Raw genomic sequence first — 19,131 nt, 5'->3', positions numbered from 1 at the left:
GATACTTGCAATGGCTTGGACGAATCTCAAAGGTATCCTGCTGAGTGACAGAAGTCAGTCTTAAAAGGTCACACACCATATGACCCCTTCTATGGGGCATTCTTGAAAAAACTACAGATGGAGATATATTAGTGGATGCCAGGGGCTAGAGGTGGGTTGAAGTTGCAACCACTAAAGTGCAGCACAGGAGTTTTTTGGGGAAATGGAAGTTTTAAATCCTGATTGCAGCAATCATTGCATGAGTTCCTGCACATTTTATTTTATTTTATTTTATTTATTTCGAATATTCATAAGATACAAAGCCAAAGCTGATTGTCCCCCCTCCTGCCCATGATGTGGGGGCCAGATTCATATTGGGGACATACCCATTATCAGAAATTGCTTTTGTGCCCTTTGTCCCTTCCAAATATCCCCCAATCTCCCTCCCCCTCCCCCTCCCCCCTCAACTTCAACTTGTAGCCCTAGGAATGTTCCCTCCCTCTGTTGGATCATGGGACTACTGTGGTCTTTCTTTCCTGCCTTCCTTTCTCTCTTAGCTCCCACATATTTGTGAGCACATGAGGTATTTATCCCTCTGTGCTTTGCTTGTTTCCCTCGACATAAGTTTCTCCAGGTTCATCCACATTGTTGCAAATGGTAGTATTTCATTATTTTCTATGGCAATAGAGTAGTATTCCATAGTGTATATATACACACCACAGTTTCCTTATGGACATTTAGGTTGTTCCATATCTTGGCTACTGTAAACAGAGCTGCAGTAAACATGGGAGTGCAGGTATCTCTTCGACATGATGATTTCCATTCCTCTGGATATATATCCAGAAGAGGGATTGCTGGATCATATGGAAGATCTATCTGTAGTTGTTTGAGAAACCTCCAAATTGTTTTCTAAAGTGGTTGTACTAATTTACATTCCCACCAACAGTGCAGTAGTGTTCCCTTCTCTCCACATCCTCACCAGCATGTTATTCACAGTCTTTTTGATCATAGCCAGTCTAACTGGAGTGAGGTGGTATCTCAATGTGGTTTTAATTTGCATTTCCCTGATGACTAGTGATGTTGTGCATTTTTTCATGTATCCGTTGGCCATTTGTATGTCTTCCTCTGAAAAATGTCTATTCAGCTCCTTTGCCCATTTTTTAATTGGGTCATTTATTTTTTTAACTGTATAATTGCCTGAGTTCTACGATATTAGTCCCTTGTTGAATGCATAGTTGGCAAAAATTTTCTCCCACTCTGTAGGTTGTCTTTTCACTCTGTTGACTGTTCCTTTTGCTGTGCAGAAACTTTTTAGTTTGATATAGTACCATTTGTTTATTTTTTCTTTTGCTGCTTGTGCTTTTGGGCTCATGTTCATAAAGCCTGTGCCCTGACCTAACTGCTGAAGTGTTTCACCTATATTTTCCCTTAGTAACTTTACAGTTTCAGGTCTTATACCTATGTCTTTAATCCATTTTGAGTTGGTTTTAGTGTCTGGTGAGAAATGCATATCTAGTTTCATTCTTCTGCATATGGATATCCAGTTTTCCCAGCACCACTTGTTGAAAAGGCAATCTTTTTGCACATTTTAAAACTTAGAGCTGTACACCAAAAAAAAAAAAAAAAAAAAGCCAACTCTAGTCTATATTTGCTTAAAAACAAATAACAAAATAAGAAACTAGACATTTGACACCATAGTCACCAAACATGCAGATGTTTACACGATTGTGCATCAGGATGTGTCTGGGTGGGTACGAGTAGCCCTGGGATTGATGACAGTGTTAACAGGCAGGGCTGTCTCAGTATTCTATCAGAAGCTAGTGATGCAAAACTGCATTGAAGACATGTGAATTCTGTGCTGCAGTCAGCATGGTGAGACCCTCAGATACCTCCCCTTACACAACTTTCTCTTCATCATGGTTCTACTGAGGCTATGTGGGTGGAATCTGGGCATCAGGGAAGATATTTAGTGACCGTGCTTCTTCCTGCCCACCACCTGGCTCATGCCCCCACACCCCCGTCTACACAGCTGGGACTAAAAAATAACCAAAGCAATTCAGGCAGATGCCACTTCTTTAAAAACATCCGTGATTTGAACTCAACTAGTTTTCAAAACAAAAACCTAACTAAAATTTATATTTTAATTTCCTTAATGCTGAAACTGTTTTAGGCATGACAAGAATTCCAAAACAAAAAACTGTCAATGCTTTTTATAACCTTCAGAAGGCACTTTCCCGTGATGATTTTTGTTGCTTTGTTCCTTCGAGAAAGTAATCACTCTTACTTTTGTTTTTCACCTCCGAGTAACTTAAACCATTTGTTCACTGTTGAAGATTTATGAGGTTGCCATCTGCCAGTTTACTTTTTTTTTTTGCACATAACTGACAATAAAAATAGCCATAGGCCAGGGAACAGCAGGTCAAAGCCACCTCCTATGAGCTGATGGCCCTTTCTTTCCGTGAGCAGATGATAGTGGGATGAGTACAAGGTGGATCTTTAACTTGCTCTTCTACCGTGTCCACAGATTTACTGATGATTTTATCATTACCACTTAGTTTCACAGGAAAGCAGACATCAAACAAAACCGACACATGACAACCTCAGGGGTTTTTAGCTTTCTCTAAGACAATGTCCCCCTGGTACTGCTCTAAGTGCACTCACTTCTGCATCTGAAAGCCACATTTCTGAGAAAAATGCAGAAATCTCCTTTTTTATGGACCCAAATGCTATCGGGTTTGGCTGTTTCATTCACCTGCAGATAACACCATAATGAGTAATTATTTTGCTTTGTAAGATTTGAACAGAGCCCTGGCTACAGCTTTGGATAAGAATCTTCCACAAGGATTTTGGTGACAACAGCAGAAAGCTGCAGCACACTTAGGGCTGTGCCTAGTTTGAATACAATTTGCATATTCTCATGAGAAAATGGCTTTCTGTCCATGTACTTATTTTCATGCAGCAATTTTTATTTTTTTAACTTCTTAAAGCATCTTGATAGTATCTTTCATTCTCACTGAGGCACAGGGGTGTAAAAATTATTGTATTAAACTTACAGATGAAATGACTTGCCTGAACCTAGGTTGGGCCAACCAAGGCAGAGCTAGAGAGCAACCTAGGGGCTCCTCCTGGTTTTCTAGCACCAGCTTCATAGTTCACTGGGACTCAACCAAAAATGCAAAACGAATGGCACAGCTGAGGCACCCAGTCTGAGCCAACCATGATCTCTGTGATCTCCACATTCAGGATCATCTGTGTGTCCAGTGCCACTGGACACCTACAGACAGGCCTTGTGAAACATATACTACTTTAAAAGATGCTGTTGTTTTTGTATGTGTGGCCAATGAAATTTGTTTCTAGGATGCTGACAGGCCTGGCAGCCAAACTGCACCAAGTTAAACGTCATTGGGGACCATTCAATTGTGCTACCCTCTGAGCATACACAGACTTTAAAAATTAGAAAAGCAATTAAAAAAAAAAAGGAAAATGCTTCATACTTTCTTCTGTGATAATGTGATGTCATTTTACTTGGGAAAATATCATTAATAGTACTTAGAAATGGCCCCAAAATAATTTTCTAAAATTTAATGCTCTTACAAAAAACAACATCCTTAACTAAGTTAACTACTCTCTCAGGTTTTCATGACAAACCCAGATACATACCATCAGTTTGCTAAGCACAGCCACAGGATGTCATTTAATACATCCTAATTACATTTAGATACACAGAGCTTTCAAAGGGCCCGATTAAGTGGTGGTGCTATAGTGCCCGCATCCAAGAAGCAGACAGTTTGGCTAATGGCCCTTTGGGTGCAAGCTGGAAATCTTATTAGCAAAGATCTTTTCTGAGAAGCTGCCATCTCTTCTCAGTCCTGATTTAGGTCTTGAACAGCAAGCCTTGAGAATAATCTCTGGGTACTGGCTCAACACATGGATCTAAACCATCTGCACCCCCAGGTCCCTGAAATCAATGGCCAGAGATGGTAGGTGATGGCTGAGGGTGTCCTGGATTCCACATTCCCCAGAGGGCTGTTTCTACTATAGTCTTCTCAGCCATGACTGAGAGTCACTCAGGGATATAGTCTCTGGATTCACACAGGCAGCCTTTAGATCAGGGGTTCTCAATTGCGGTGATTTTGTTGCCAGGGGACATTCAAGAATGTCTGAAGATATTTGGGGTTGTGAAGGAAGGTAGGTGCTACTGGAATCTAGTAGGTGGAGGCAAGGATGCGGCAGAACATCCTACAATGCACAGGAAGTCTCCACAAAGAATTGTCTAGCCCCAAATGTCAACAGTGTCAAGGCTGAGAAACCCTGTTTTAGATGAAAACTGATAAAAATGTCATAACTCCGAATGTTGTGACTATGAATTTACTGAGAATTCATGACACAATAAAATCTCAGGAAGGGTTTTCCCATGTTTTCTGTGGCTGTGTGTCCAACAATTCAGATTGTTCCCGGGTGGGAACCCGTAGGCAGCACTATGAAGTGGACCACATGGCCTCATGCACGTCTCACTCGCCATTCAGATTCCCTCTTATTCTCTGTGGCACAGGAATCCAGGCCCAGGGTACCCCTCCTGGGCCAGCTGTCCCCAAGGCCCGTGGCATGCATGCTAGACACAGGCTCTAGCATGTATATTCCAGCTCCATCTCTCACTGGCTAGTGAGCTTGGGCACAGATTAATTAATGTTAGGATTCACTGTCTTCATCTTTAAGATGGAGAGCATAATAGTTTATACTTCCTAAGCTGTGATGTGCACTTGTGTAAAGCACCTACCTGGTGCCTGGCCAACAGTAAAAAAACTGAAAATCAGATTTAGCTCTGTATGGCTATACCTATATCCATCAGAATTACTGTTGCTATTTATTCCTTCCTGGATCAAAAGGGTGCTCAACTGGAAACCAGTCAGAAAGGGAAAAAGAATAATTTGGTTCATTCTAAAATGTAAGTAACGTAACGTATCTGAAACTCACCCCCCATCCCCCCAGAGTTACATTTCAAGAAAGAACAAAGGCAAAACCCAGAGAAATCAATCTTTCCTGATGGACTTTCAAGTTCTCATGACAAGGAGGGGAAGTATTTTTAAAAGGGGAAGTTGTCATCTTTTCCTTCAATCAGGCTGGCTCCGGCTGTCCTTGAAGCCTCTCTGTGTATGAAACCGCAGCTTTTGCAGTCTCCAAAGGACCTTGTTAAGCAAACAGGCTGGCCTGAGTGCGCTGGGCCCACTGCGTTGCTTCTCCAGGATAAAGGACACTTGCACTTGGTTCGTCCAGGTTCACATAGCAGCAGGCCACTGAGCTCTCCTTCCTTGCTCCTCTGGGGGGGTCCTACAGCAGGCTGCCTCACATGGAGGTCTGGACTGCCCCTTCCTGCAGTCTGGCAGCTGCCTCAATGTCTCTCTTGTATCTGCCTGCTGTCAGCTTGCCATGGCCTGCCGCAAGCCCTTACTGCCTGGCTGCCTGCCTGGAGATGCCAAACTGCTGTGCTGCCTGGCCCGACCCCAGGGCTCAGGATGCACCTTCCTCTCCAGCCAGGAAGGAGATGCATTTCTCTCTGTTACCTGCTCCTGGAATAGGGAGGGTTCTCAGAGTAGACCTGCCTGGGCTTTGTATGGGTTTCCTAAGGCTGCCATTACAAAGTACCACAAACTGAGTGACTTAAAACAACAGAGATTGGCTGTCTCTCAGTTCTAGAAGGTACAAGCCTAAAATCAAGGTGTCGGCTGGGCCATGCTCTCTCTGAAGGCTCCAGGGAAGGATTCTTCCTTGCGTCTTCATAGCTTCTGGTGGTTGTCCACAGTCCTTGGCATTCTGTGGCTTGTAAACACGTCACTCTAGTCTCTGCCTCCACTTTCACAGGGCATTCAGTTCTGTGCGTCTTCCTGAGTGTTCTGTCTTCAAATGGCATTCTCCTTTCTGTGTCTGTGTTCAAACTTCCCTCTTCATGTCAGGATACCAGTCACTGACTGTATTTAGGAACCATGCTAATCCAGTATGATCTCAGCTTAACTTGATTAAATCTATAAGACCCTGTTTCCAAATAAGGTCATATTCAGGGTGGGCATGGATTTTGGAAGGACACTATTCCACCCAGTACAGGCCCCTAGGAAGTTTTCCCTGTGGAGGTCTCTTCTTTCCAAAGCAAAAAGGCACACCTGGCCAGTTCAGACCCCTCTGCATGTGTGTTGACCACTCCCCTGACACCCAGGGCTGTGGCTGAGTCTGGCACAGTGGCCTGGCCTGAGCCCTTCATTTCCTCTGGATTTTCTGTCCAAGGCTTGCTCTCCCACTCTGGAGTCAGGCTTCGTCGGCTCTCTCTATGTTCAAGTCTTGCAAATAAGACTATGCATGAATAAACTCCAATCTCAGAGAGGCTTTAGAGAAATCTGGGGCTCCCTGCCAACAGGCAGATGAGTTGGGTGCCACCCAGTGCCCCAAAGTAGTGTCCCCGGATCCCCACACTGACCCAGTGGGCCCCCAGGCTATACTGCCCTTCTGTAGGAATCTGTGGTTTGGGTCACTGGCTCCACTCACACCTTTTCCATTATTAGAATAAAATATGTAACCTGCTACAAAGTGGCACCAGCCCATGGTAAAGGGAGCATGTGGCCTTGGGGAAGAACACAAACCCTGGCACAGCTGGTGACCCATTGCTCCAGCTGGGCCACCTATAGCCATGTCACCCAATCTCTCTCCACTGTTGACATACAGACCAACAAACATTAATGCTTCCCTTGGCTTGTGTTTTCCAGCTCAGCTGAAACATATCTCTATATACTCCACCAGGTGTGAAGAGAGAAAAAGTCCTTTACATAGATGTGAGCATGTATTAAAAACCCTACTCTTGGAAGTGTTTGGTTTGAAATGACATGAAAGAAGACACTGGCAGCATCCCAAGGAGGGTGTGAATGTCTTCTTCCATTTTGACATAGGCAGAATGTGGTCACAGGGAGGTCAGTAAAGAACCAGACAGTGAGGATCTCTGGACTTCATAGGCAAAGTGAAGCTTCCCCCAGGAGTTAGAAAAGTGTAAGAATTATTAACATTATTCAGAATCTGGTTGAGGACAGGAAATGGCAAGCCACCCTGCAAAGAAAGTCATATCAAACACAGTAATGCTTTACATACGAGACATGTTTTAGAACACAGACGATGCTTGAGAGAGCTTCTCTTACCTCAATTCCTTCTTTGTTTAAGGCATATTCATCAAAATTCAAAATGGCAATCTTAATTGTTCTTGGAGGGGGCAGCACCGTCAGACCAATATTGATAGCATTGCTCCTCTTGGAATCCAAAACAATGATCTCCTGCCTTTTCCCATCTGCAGCAGTTTTCTTCATGATAAAACAAGGAGAATCCATGATTAATGCATCATCATGGGTCCTTTCTGTGTTTCATTATTAACAGCAAACTCATACTTATTTAGAGATGAAAACTAATGGCCCTGATTCAGCTCAGGGAAAGACTGGCTACTGCTCAGCACAGAAGAAAGAGATCAGGGATTAGCTCTGAGAAGCCTCCAAGCTTGGGTCAGCAATGGAACTTCAAGAGTCAGACAAGACACATTACAAAATAAAAATGATTTTCCTTCAATTGGGAAAAATGTGATTTTTGCAAGAAAAAAACTTGTTTTTTTCCATAGAAGCAGTGAAAACAAAGCTAAAACTTTTTAGTGTTCCTTTCCTGTGGGCCTCGAGGTGTTGGAATGTATCTTGGTTGGCCTTAGCAAATATGGTGTGTGCCCAGAGACAGTTGGTACACATGCCAAGGAACAGGACTGATGAAAAGAATCCAGCATTGCTGTCCTGTCAGCCCCTCCAGATTCCAGCGGCATCATCTCAAGGACCCTCTTCACCAGTCAAACATCCCATGCCCTTATCCTAGAGCACCTCCATCTTTCCTGCCGTACTTAGACATCTGTGCAGTGGCCTACTGAGGCCTCCCAAAGAAGAAGGAAAAAAGGGTGTGTGCTAGTGAAGATGAATAAGGGACCAATAGGCATAGAGGCTGAGGAGGGGGACAGGGGACAGCAGTGTCCTGGCATCCTCATAGAGCCCTCATGTGTGGCTTCCTGTAGCCAGCCCAGGATTAGCACATGATGAGAACTCAGTAAGTATGTGTTACAGACTGAATGTTTGTGTCCCCTTAAAGTTCGTATGTTGAAGCCCTACCTAATGTGATGGTATTTGGAAGTGGAGCCTTTGGAGGTAATTAGGTTTAGAGGAGGTCATGAGGGTGGGGTCCTCATAATAGGATTATAAGAAGAGACCAGAGAGCTGGCTATCTTTCTCCTCCACATGAGGACACAGCAAGAAGGCAGCCATCTGCAAGAGAAGAACAGAGTCCTCAACAGGAACCAAATTGGCTGCTACCTTGATCTTGGACTTCCCAGCCTCCACAACTCTGAGAAGTAAATTTCCATTGTTCAAGCCACTGGTCTGATACTTTATTATAACAGCAAACTACGATAGTGTGTGAGATGCTAAGCCAATACTTGTCACTGCTCAGAGCTTGTGACAACAAGGCCTCCTGCTTTCCCCTTCAGCCCTCAGGAAGTTAAGTGCAGGTGGCAATGGGGGGCAAGTGGGAGGGGACCTGGCTCAGCAAGCTCCCTGTTCTTGCTCAGGTTTCCCCTGAGGCCAACACATGTGGGAGGATAACAATTTTGATTCATGTAATAAGCCTAGGGTGAGAAACATAAATGAGGCACAGTGACTCTCCTGAAGGAAAAGATGAATTCAGCACGGTGATGGGGTGTGCTCACTATGCGAGGGGGCTCAACAGTGGGGTGACTAACTCACCTGGTGGTGGAGGGGGTCAGGGTCTGGAAGAGCTGACCCTTGAGCTGGGCCCTAAAGAATGTCTAGGATCTATCCCAGGGCTGGAGATAGAAAGTGGCTTTGTCTAGGTTGTTGGGAACTGCCAGGGATAGGCAGGAGGTTTGATAGGGTCACCACCCAGAAGAGGGGTTCCAATCATGCTCTGCAGGCAGGCCCCGCCGAGCAGCTGACCACTGCTCACCATTCGGTCTTCCATGCTGAGGCCTCACCCTCTCCTCTGAAGCAGGGAACCTGGCTGGGCCTGGGAGCAGCTGAGCCATCTGGAGAAGCTGGCCTGCTGCAACACCAGGGATGGAGAGTCATTGAGGAGAAATGGGCTTACATTCTACTTAAGTCCTCCTGGGTCCTTCCAAATCTAATTGCTAAAATTCAATCTTAGATCTTTAAATTACACATTTGGGAATAAACTCAAATTTCTCCATGAAGAAAACAACTGAAAGCATCCCAGCTGTTTTGGGGCCTGGTGGCCAGGAGGGGCAATTCCCACAGGTGTGGTCATCAGCTTTGAACAGTGGGCCCCAGGGACACACAGAGTAGATGCATCCCCAGTGTTCAGGGCAAGCTTCACCTTTTACAGAGTTAAAGAAACTTATCAGGAGCCCCCAAAATTCTCAATTTAGCTTTTCAATTGAATTGGAAATACTATGTTGTGTGTGGAATGCTAAGACGGAGAAAGGTTAGACACAATACCAAACACAGGCAATTAAGAAAGATGTTACAACAAGCAATGCCAGCACTGAGGTGTGGCGGCGCTTACCCCAAATCCATCTTCTCTTCCCAACTCACCAACAGGGACCTGAATTTTTTCAGGCTGACAATATGTCAGTTAAATCAATTACCTCCCTGGACCTCTAGTAGCTAAAGCTGGTCCTGTGACTTGGTTCTGGCTTTTGTTTTCCTGACTAAAAAGAGAGAGACCTAGCAGGCCTTGCCTTTGCCCTTGCCCCTTCTTCCTATCTAAAATGTAGACACGAGGCCCGCAGGTGCAGCAGCAGACATCTCATGAGCATAAGGAATGAAGCTGCGTAGGGAGGCAGCAGCAGCAGGGGTTCCCTGGGCAGTACTGGCCTCTAACCCCTCACCTACACAGTCAGAGAAGGAAGAGTGGTCCTTGGGAAGGGGGTTAGGAAATACAAATGCCCCTTTGATGGCATCTAGAAAGAGGGGGTGAGATGTGGCGGGGCAGAGGTGGAACAGGCTCGGGAAGAGGAGAGGCAGCAGTGCTTCTAGGCAGGAAGTTGTGTTGTTTTGTTTTGCATTTTATTCGAGACAATACCCCCCACCCCAAGACAACCTCCAAATAAGGAAACAAAACTCAAAACCTCCTGAAATATCTTCTACCTGAAGAAAATGACAATATTTTCTTGAGAGTAATAAAAGAAGACTTGAATAAATGAAGGACGTCATCTTCCTGGATAGGAAATCTTAATGTCATAAATATGCTATTATCTCACGTCTAATACATTTATTTAGAGGAATTCTATCAAAATACCAGTAAGATTTGTTTTGGGAATTAGAAAAAATTTTCTAAAATTAAAATGAAAGAATGTATGTATAAAAAAGTCAACAATATTCCTAAAAAGTAGAGTTATACATATATATCTACCCAATCCTATTAAAAACTTACTATAAAACTGATGAAGTGTGTAGCACAGGCACTAGAATAGCTGAGATGATAGAACAGAATAGAATTAAGAGTACAGAAAAAGCTCTTATTCAACGGTCCAGGGCATTCCGACAAAGACACCAAGATTAGAAATCCAGAATCTAGCATGAAAGATCAATTTCTAATATGGAACCAAAAAATATAACTTTAAGTCAAACAAACCAACATTATGAGGGAACATTATGACAGACTAGATTGACTGTCATCTTCCTTCTTAGGAAGAGAAAAGGCCAGGAGAAAGCAGGACCACAAGCTTGTGTGGGAATGGCCCAGGTCAGCACGGCGGGAGTACACCACACCCCAGGAGACCCCCAGCTGACTGCGTACATCTCCCCCTTGATGACTGGGGTCTAAAAGACACCATCAACAATGGTCCATGATGCCAAACGCTGCGCCGAAGCAGAAGAGGCTGGGGAAAAGCTCAGTCCTCTGACAGTCTCTTCTCTTTTCGGCTGTGTGTCTTCCCATATTTATTTATTGCCCCTCTTGGATACATACCCCATTTCCTTAAACAGGTATTTCCTAAGTGACTGTTAGGTGCCTAGTCCTCCAGTCGGAATATTTCCACGGGGACTAACAAAATGTGCATACCTGTGGATTGCTGGGATGCCCCCGACACCAATGGTCAGCTCTAGGGCATCAGGAAATTAGTTTCTGTCTCAATTCTTGGATAAAAGTCAATCAGTCAAACCTCTGCCCTCTTCCTCAGCAAGTTCCAAGAACTATCAAGGAGGAAGAGACGTTAGATTTAGGTGCCTGTGGGCCTAGCTGCAGGCACAGGATGCTAGACTGGGGGCTGGCTGGAAGTGGAAGGAACAACAGTGTCGCTGGGCAAGTCAGCCAAAGGGTGGGTGTGAGGCAGTGTGGGAGGAAGGGCTGCAGGGCTACCTCTGAACATGCTACTTTCCCAAATATGTCCAGAAGTGTTCAAGGGAAAAGAGGGCTTGATTCTTTAAGGGGGGAGGGGCAACCTGGGAAGAAGCCAGGCTGTTTTAGTTCCAGAAAGCCGAGTTAAGCCAATCTCTTTAACAGCAGAGTTCTTCCTTCGAAGCTCCAACGACCGGGGAGCCTCCAACATGCCCACAGCAGCCCTTCCCCAAAAGAGGAAAGACAGTCTCTGGAGAAATGCTTCAGGCTCAGATGCCATGTAGGGCTTCTGTTTGTTTTTGTTTTTGATTTGGCCAAGAACACTGCAGGCAGAGGGGGCAACGATGTGGACAGCCAAGATGGGTGAGAAATAGAGGTTATCCTCTGTGGAAAGAGGCTGGCCAAGAGAGCAGAGAGCTCTTAGAGAGAAGGGGTAGAAGGAGGTCATTAAGGCAATTCAGTTCCTTTCTCAAGCTGGCCAAGGGGGCAAGGGTCCAGATTCCAGGAAGACAGAGGTGAGCCCCTCTAGGATGAAGCTTCACATAGACGGGACCCAAGGCCAAAAGAGTTATAGGATTGCTGAGAAGCACAGAGGAGGTAGCTGACCTAACTAGCGGCTGCCAAGGCTCAGGAGAAGGGCTGTGACCACTCTCTGCAGGCCCAGATTCAGCTGGTGGTCGGCTATGTGCACTGGGGTTCCACTCTCTAGATCTAGCAGGCCCTGCAAATTCAGCCACTCCAAGCAGCAGAGAGTCACATACAATACGGGAGTATCTTCTAGAACAGCTAAAGCCAGGTACTTAGGTTCAGCTGGAAATGAAAAGTGCAGGGTCACAAGGCCACCCAGGTGGACCCTTGATAGGACAAGCAATCCTTGACACAGAGGATGATAAAACACCTCACAGGGAGAAGATGCAAAAGTCAATTTTGGGGATAGAACAAATTATTGCTTCCAAGAACAACTATTCTAGAATCTGTAAGAAAAGACTCAGACTTGATTCTGAATGGTTACTGGGGGAGGATGACAACCATGCAAAAGGGACCACAACCTGGTTAATATCTTAGAGAAAGGAAATGACCTTAACTCTTCCTCACGGTCATTCAGTTTTGGAAAAGGGAAGGGTGTAGATTCAGGCAACAGTTAAGAAATGGTGGAAAGAAAAATTTAAATAGTAAATTGCAGTCACTAACCTTAATGTTTCCTGACATGTTACTACAAAGAATCATCCCTTTGAATTTTTAATGAGTAATTTTACTAGAAATAGAGGATGTAATATTTAAAAAATGGATATTCAAAACACAGATTTTGCTACCCCAGAAAGTGTTGTGATCGAAAATATAAACTGGGCTAAGGATAGGATTTAGTAAGAGAACTCCTTCAGTCTTGGAGAATACTGCTAAGTTTGAGAGCAAGTCCATGAAAGGCGACCGACCTCTGCCAATGCTTCTCAGCATCACTGTCGGAGACCCTGGGTCTGGCTCAGCAAGACCGAAGTTCTAGAAATGGTAAATCATTCGTCCTCACTCCCTGCTCACTGCCAAAAGAGTGATGCCACAGGGTATTTTCGAAACTGTCTGTTGAGAAAGTGACAGTTAACAAGGATGCAATGATACAGATGTCACAAAGATGTGACAACTGTGGAATTTTCCTAAAGTCTTGCAATGAGGGAGACTGTGAGATACACAGGAAAGTATTAAGGCAAAAAAAACCCAAAACAAACAAAAAAATGAAACCCAAGAACCTAAGTCTAAATGAAGTATGAAAAGCCTTTAGTCAGGAATGAAATCTCTTGCCAGAATAGGCCCATCTTATTGTTAAGGAAAAAAAGTATTAATTGCTCTATTTGCCCTTTGAGTCTTCTAGAGCAGAGACCAACTGTTAAAGAGACTTCCTGTGTTGATTTAGTTTATCTATTACCTAACCCGGAGGCTTCTGAGAGAGGAAGGGCGTGCTCTTAATAATAATGTTGGCACAACAGGCAAACACCAGGACTGTCCTGGGCACACGAGGCTGTATGATCACCCAGCTTAAGTCCCAAAGTTGTGCTTGGAATTTCCAGGTAGAATTCAGGTTTTTGGAGATGTCAAGTAAAATAACTTATTCCCTGTGTTCTAAACTTGAATGCAGGGTAGGAAGATTTTTATCTCTTCTCAGAAAAATCAAATGGGTCAGGGCATCAACAAGCATCATGCAATGCTCCTCTGGTGCCTCGTTTTTCACTTTAGATCAGTGGTTCACAATCTTGGTTATACTTTAGAGTCCCTAAGGAGCTTTTAAAAATAACTCAGGTGAGGCTTATCCTCCGAACAATTAAATTATCTCCAAATTTTCTTTAAAAGTTGCTGTTAATTGTTTCTGATATACTTAGAAACTTCAGGGTAAATAAAGCTAAACAAATTTCTCCAAATTCATCCTGGAGCCCCTTTCCCATGGTGAACCTAATGATCCCAAGGGAGTAAGACAGCATCAGGTCCACATAGGGGAAACCCAGAGAGCTCTTCCTTCTGGTCTCCTGTTCCACTCCACGCCTGTCTCGGTCTGGCTATAACTTGGGACCTAGAAGCTGCCCTTTGGAAGCAGGAAAGATTTTGCTCCCCATGATTAGGCACAGGAGATGGAAGGCCTCTTTCCTGGTGTTCCTCAGGATGATGTCAAGCCCCGGAGGGTCCTTCCCATTGCTCCCAGGAGCTTTCTGCCCTGACATCTTTCTTTGGGGTCACTTTAACTATCTCCTGTGTGATTCACCACATCTTAGACCAGCAGTAGAAACATAACATGATGAAATTTAGCACAGGATTTCTGTCTTCCTCCACAAAACATAATAAAAGTCATCTTATTAAAAAGCTATATATATCCTGCTGAGAGAGAAAAGTGGATCCAGCTCCAGAAACTGTTTTGAAAGGAAACCAAAGAGCACATCTTTCTGGTCTTACTTTCAGTAAGTGGCCACCCCTGCCTTGGATTTGGCTCATGAATCTTTGTTTTGGGGTGACTTGGATAGTAACAGTTGTGCCCTATAACACTGGTCTGGTGTTAGCTTTCTGATGAAAACGAAAACCAATTCCCTTTGTTCTGTGCTATCTTGTGAAGTCTATTTCATTTTATTTTTGTTGTGCTCTATTGTATTTAATGAAAAACTTCTCATAAGCCAGAATTCGGAAGTGGCTGTTTACAGATGTGTTTTATGAAAATCATAGTCAGAGATTAGAAACAGAAATGAAAGTGCTTATATCTCTGTACTGGTAACAAATACAAAACAAATTTGACTCTCCTATATGATATGTTTTAATTCTAATTTGCATTCTCACCTTTTATAACATTTTGTAAATTGGCTCCTGCTCACATTTCCTATCCCAAAAAACAAAGGTATGGATGGATTCATGGGTTTCATTGTAGAACATTCTGGAATCAGTTTGGTAAACCTTTCAATATATTACTTTTCTGAGGCTCCCACTTTATAAAAACTAGTTAAACATTTGTCCATTAACTAGTCAATGCAGTATTGTAAGAGGTCACTATCCGCTTTAGACAAGAATGGAGCTTTGGACTACTAAGAGAACAGAAGCTAGAACCTTATCACCGATCGAATCAGCCTCAGTTGGACCAAGAGAAGGAGGGAGGTAACCACTCCTTTTGGGTTTTCACAAGGAAACTTTTAATCTTGCCATTTTCTTTGTAAGACTGAAGTTTGAAGTGCTTCCACCGCCAGACGGTTACTCTCATTTATTCCTCCCAACCCCGAGTCAAGGGGCAGCCTCTCCTGAGCATCCTCCAAAGGAGATCAGCACCCACAAGAAGCCTAGAGACACAGCCAGCCAAATGAGTACACAGAAGGAGGAAGAGGAGGAGGAGGAGGAGGAGGAGGAGGAGGGGGCTGGCCAATGAGATCAGAGGGTGAGAGGGCGGTGTCAGTGAGTCAGGTCGTGGGTAATTCCTGGCAACCACAGACTGCTGCCTAAATCCTGGCCAGTCAGTTCCCAAATGCCAGGCTGATTGGAAGAATTGGAGGGGGCCAGGCGGACAGCTCAGCACCATGAGTCGCCAGTCCTGGAAAAGTAAGGACGCAGATACACCAAGAATGGGTGTCCAGCACCACTTTCCTAGGTGTTATCTTCTAGAAAGGACAAAAGCTGGGTCTACTTTCAACTGAAGGTCAGGTCTGATTGGGTATGGTTTTTTATATCTGATCCTAGCACTTTGGATTTATAAATGGGAAAGCTCTAATTCTGACTTGAGGGTGATTCCTGAGGCTGGAAATGATTTAGATTCACATCCTCACTGAGATAGGGCAGAAATAGACACTGGGGTAAACACCGACCAGCGAAGTGCAGCTAATAGTTTAAAGAACCCCAGCACGTGTTTTAAGAGGAAGTTGACCGATTACAGCTCCCCCAGCTGGCTTTTCAGCGTCACACAGCAGTGACGGGCACTAACTCTGTCACTTGGCTCCTTGTTTGAAGGGCACTCTTGTCCTGAGGATGCTGCACATATTTTTTGATTCAGAATTGGTGCCCAGCTGGCAGGGCGGGGAGCCTGACTCAGGCAGCTTTATACTCTCCCAAAAGGATGATAAACGGATGGTGCAATACATGGAGTTAGAATTAATTCATGATAATAAGCTCTTGCATGCTTACTCTAAGTTGTACCTTATAAACTGCTTTCTCATACCCCCAGTTCCTGAGAAGACACTATAGTCATCTTAAACCTGTTTTAAAACTGGAATATACCCAGAATTACAAGCGTTTTTGAAAAACCAGTTCTTTCAGATATGTAAAGGAAGCTCTATTAATGGGTGAATTAGAAATAAAATTTGTGATCCAGTATCTTGCAGTTTCTTTTCCAGTGTTCATTAACTATGACTTTACCTTTGATGCCCAATAATTTCAGGTACAGTGTTTCCCATTTATAAAAGTGGCTATAACATTAAAAGCAGATATAACATTAAAAGTGGATATAACGTCTCTGTTAACAATACCACAACAGCAATGTGTACAGGATTCTCAAACATTTATGAAAAATAAGAAATCTAGATGTGTGTGTAATATTTATAAAATGCTAAATATATGGCTATTGGGAAACATCTAGATAATTGCAGTATGCTGCCTCATCCAGGGAATTACCCAAAGAAATGTTACTTGGATTATTGCCTTCATGAAAGCATTGGGTAGTTACAGCTGAAGTTCAAACTACTACTATCAACCATAACCAATAAAGGTAAGGTTAAATAAACATACTCACTGTGTTAGGTAAGTCAGCAAGTCCACTTTCCTCTAGTTAACGGCAACATCAGCTATTGGGCTATGCTGACATTGCTTGGTTAACCTTTTTGTCTTTTCCCCTGCATTATCTGGTTCTTTGAAAGCTACTTTGCCTAATGTTAGCAAGCTGGTATCCATGTTAGCTAATAAAGGTCTCTTATCCAGGTAGCTTACACCTAGAACATGGCACAAAGAATACTATACTAAATGTCAGATTTCTATACCAATGGACTTTCATCAAATAGCAAAAGCAACACAAAAAAAGAGTATGTATACAGAACAAATCTCTCTTCAGCCCTACCCAACTGCAAATCAAGAAGCATGCTGGGGACTCGCAGTACCTTTGTGACAGACAGTTCCTTGGATTTAGACTCAAACAGGTGCTCCAATCTGGAAGTGTCCACCTTAATGGGTTCCAGTTTCGACCACAGGAATTCTCTGCAGCGTCGGTTGTTTTTACACGGCCACTCAAATGGCCGGACTTCATTCCAGAACAAACGGATGGTCTTCTTTTTCTTAGCGAATGCGGGCTGACCCCTGGGTACCTGGGACCACCCTAAGCCCTGAGGAGCATTTAACACTGGAGGAGGAGGAGCCAATAAATTAGCGGGGACTGGAGGGGGGGGCACGCTGTCCAACAGGGGTGGAGGGGGTGGGGGTGGCAGACCCAGAAAGGTGGGTGGGGGCGGAGGTGGTGGCCCCGGGGCCTCCCTGTGACCCAGGTCCATGTCCAGGACGTCAATGTCATCCTCCTCCCCTAAGTCGGTGAAATCCATGTCTTGGATTCTGAGCTCCCTCGGGTTGGCCATGAGCTGGTCCCAGATGTAATCGGACTCCGTCTTCAGCTGCCCTGGTGCTGTCTCGGGCACCTTGTCACTGGACTCGGCATCTGGGGAGACGGAGCCTCTCCCCAGGTCCCCACTGTTGAATTTTTCAGCAAATGCTTTCACGCTGCCCCGGTTGTCCAGGCAGCCCACGTCCACCCTCCTGATGCTCTCCTCCTGGGCCTGGGAGTTGGCCTGCAGGGTGGATATCCTGGCGGCGAGGCTGGCTACCGCCTCTGCCTCCTGCTCAGTCCTCCCGGTCCCGCCCTCCTCCTTGTCCTCGTCATCAGCAGACTTTCTGTTATGGGCATACAGCATGTCCAGCATGAAGCGTTTGTCGGTGAGTATGTCGCCACACTGTCCATTTACACCTGCATCCTGAATGCCCGCAGACCACAAACCTGAAAGTACAGGGGAGGAAAAACATGAGAAAGTAGCCAGGGGGCCTCAATACTACGAGAAAGCCAATTAGGTACTAAGTGAGCTTGAGACAAGGAGGGACTTCGAAGAAGATGCTGAGATAAAGCCATTAAAGCAGAAGGTAGTCGTGACTAACAAGACACTCCTGACCAAGAAGAGCCGCTCCGAGACCTCAGACTCTTCCAGGTATGACACTGCTCCTGGCTCCCACCTGGGGTCATAGAAGAAATTTTCCTCATCTTCCCTGCCCACCCATGGCAGCCGGTCAGGACCACCCAGCCACAGGGAGCTAAGGGACGTCTATTCTAACTAGACCTAGGGAGTCCCACGGCAGGTGTTGGAGAGGCTGTAAAGCTACCTCCGTTTTGCTTCCCTGCTCTGAATCTGCACCACTGCAACTCAAAGCACCTGGAGAAACACAACCCATGCCACTGGCCATCCTTTAAGTTCACAGCTGCTGGTCTGCAGGAGCTTAGTGCTGCCTCACAATCTCATCCATCCCTCCCCTGGACGACTTTAACCTCCCACCCAACTCATCCTCAGGAATGGCCCAGCTTCCTAGTTCACCAGCTTTACAGGTAAAATCAGAAGAGATCTTCCAGAGCCTCCCTTCCACCTCCACCCTCCCACCTGCACCTGAACCCCAGCACATGGCTTCCCTCCTGTGATTCCCAGAAAGGGTCCCTCTTAGCAGAGGTCAGCCACTCCACTTGGGCATTAGGAAACTGCTCCAGCGATTCCCTGTCCTGCATCTCCCATGCTCCTCACCCTAGGTCCTTCCCACTGGCATATAAACATGGTATAATGTCTCCTATTCTTTAAAAAAACACACAAAACTCTCTTGACCCCACTTATCCCTCCAGCTATCACCCAAATTTTCTCCTTTCCTTTATAGCAAACTGCTCATAAGAGTTGTTTTGCCCAATGTCTCTAATTTCTTTTTTTTTTTTTTTTTTTTTTTTTTTTTTGTCTTTTTCGTGACCGGCACTCAGCCGGTGAGCACACCAGCCATTCCTATATAGGATCAGAACCCGCAGCGGGAGCGTCGCTGCGCTCCCAGCGCCGCACTCTCCCTAGTGTGCCACGGGGTCGGCCCTCTAATTTCTTTTTATTCTCTCTTAAACCCAGTTGAGTGGAGCTTCCTCTCACACCACCCTCCAAAGCTGCTCCTGTCCAGGTGACCAGTGATTTTCTCAGGGTGCTAGACTCAGCCAATCCACTCCTCCTCCTTCATACACATCCTGCACGAGCTTCCAGGGCTTCGCACTCACCTGGT

General features: G+C 44.9%; 1 protein-coding gene across 2 annotated transcripts in view; it reads right to left on the bottom strand.

Annotated features, from left to right (window-relative positions):
• Window positions 1-19,131, bottom strand: part of FHOD3 (formin homology 2 domain containing 3) — a 478,616-nt gene that overhangs the window by 38,352 nt on the left and 421,133 nt on the right. For both annotated transcript variants that reach the window (XM_063076795.1, XM_063076796.1), the window contains 2 exons: window positions 16,953-17,836; window positions 7,155-7,313 (listed from right to left, as the gene is read on the bottom strand). In XM_063076795.1, the coding sequence (XP_062932865.1) occupies window positions 7,155-7,313; window positions 16,953-17,836 (1,043 nt within the window). The remainder of the gene's footprint in view (window positions 1-7,154; window positions 7,314-16,952; window positions 17,837-19,131) is intronic.

The sequence above is a fragment of the Cynocephalus volans genome, chromosome 13, assembly GCF_027409185.1.
Source record: "Cynocephalus volans isolate mCynVol1 chromosome 13, mCynVol1.pri, whole genome shotgun sequence".
NCBI lineage: Eukaryota > Metazoa > Chordata > Mammalia > Dermoptera > Cynocephalidae > Cynocephalus > Cynocephalus volans.
Note: the sequence above shows the minus strand (reverse complement) of the source record. Positions and strands in the feature narration are given on the sequence as shown.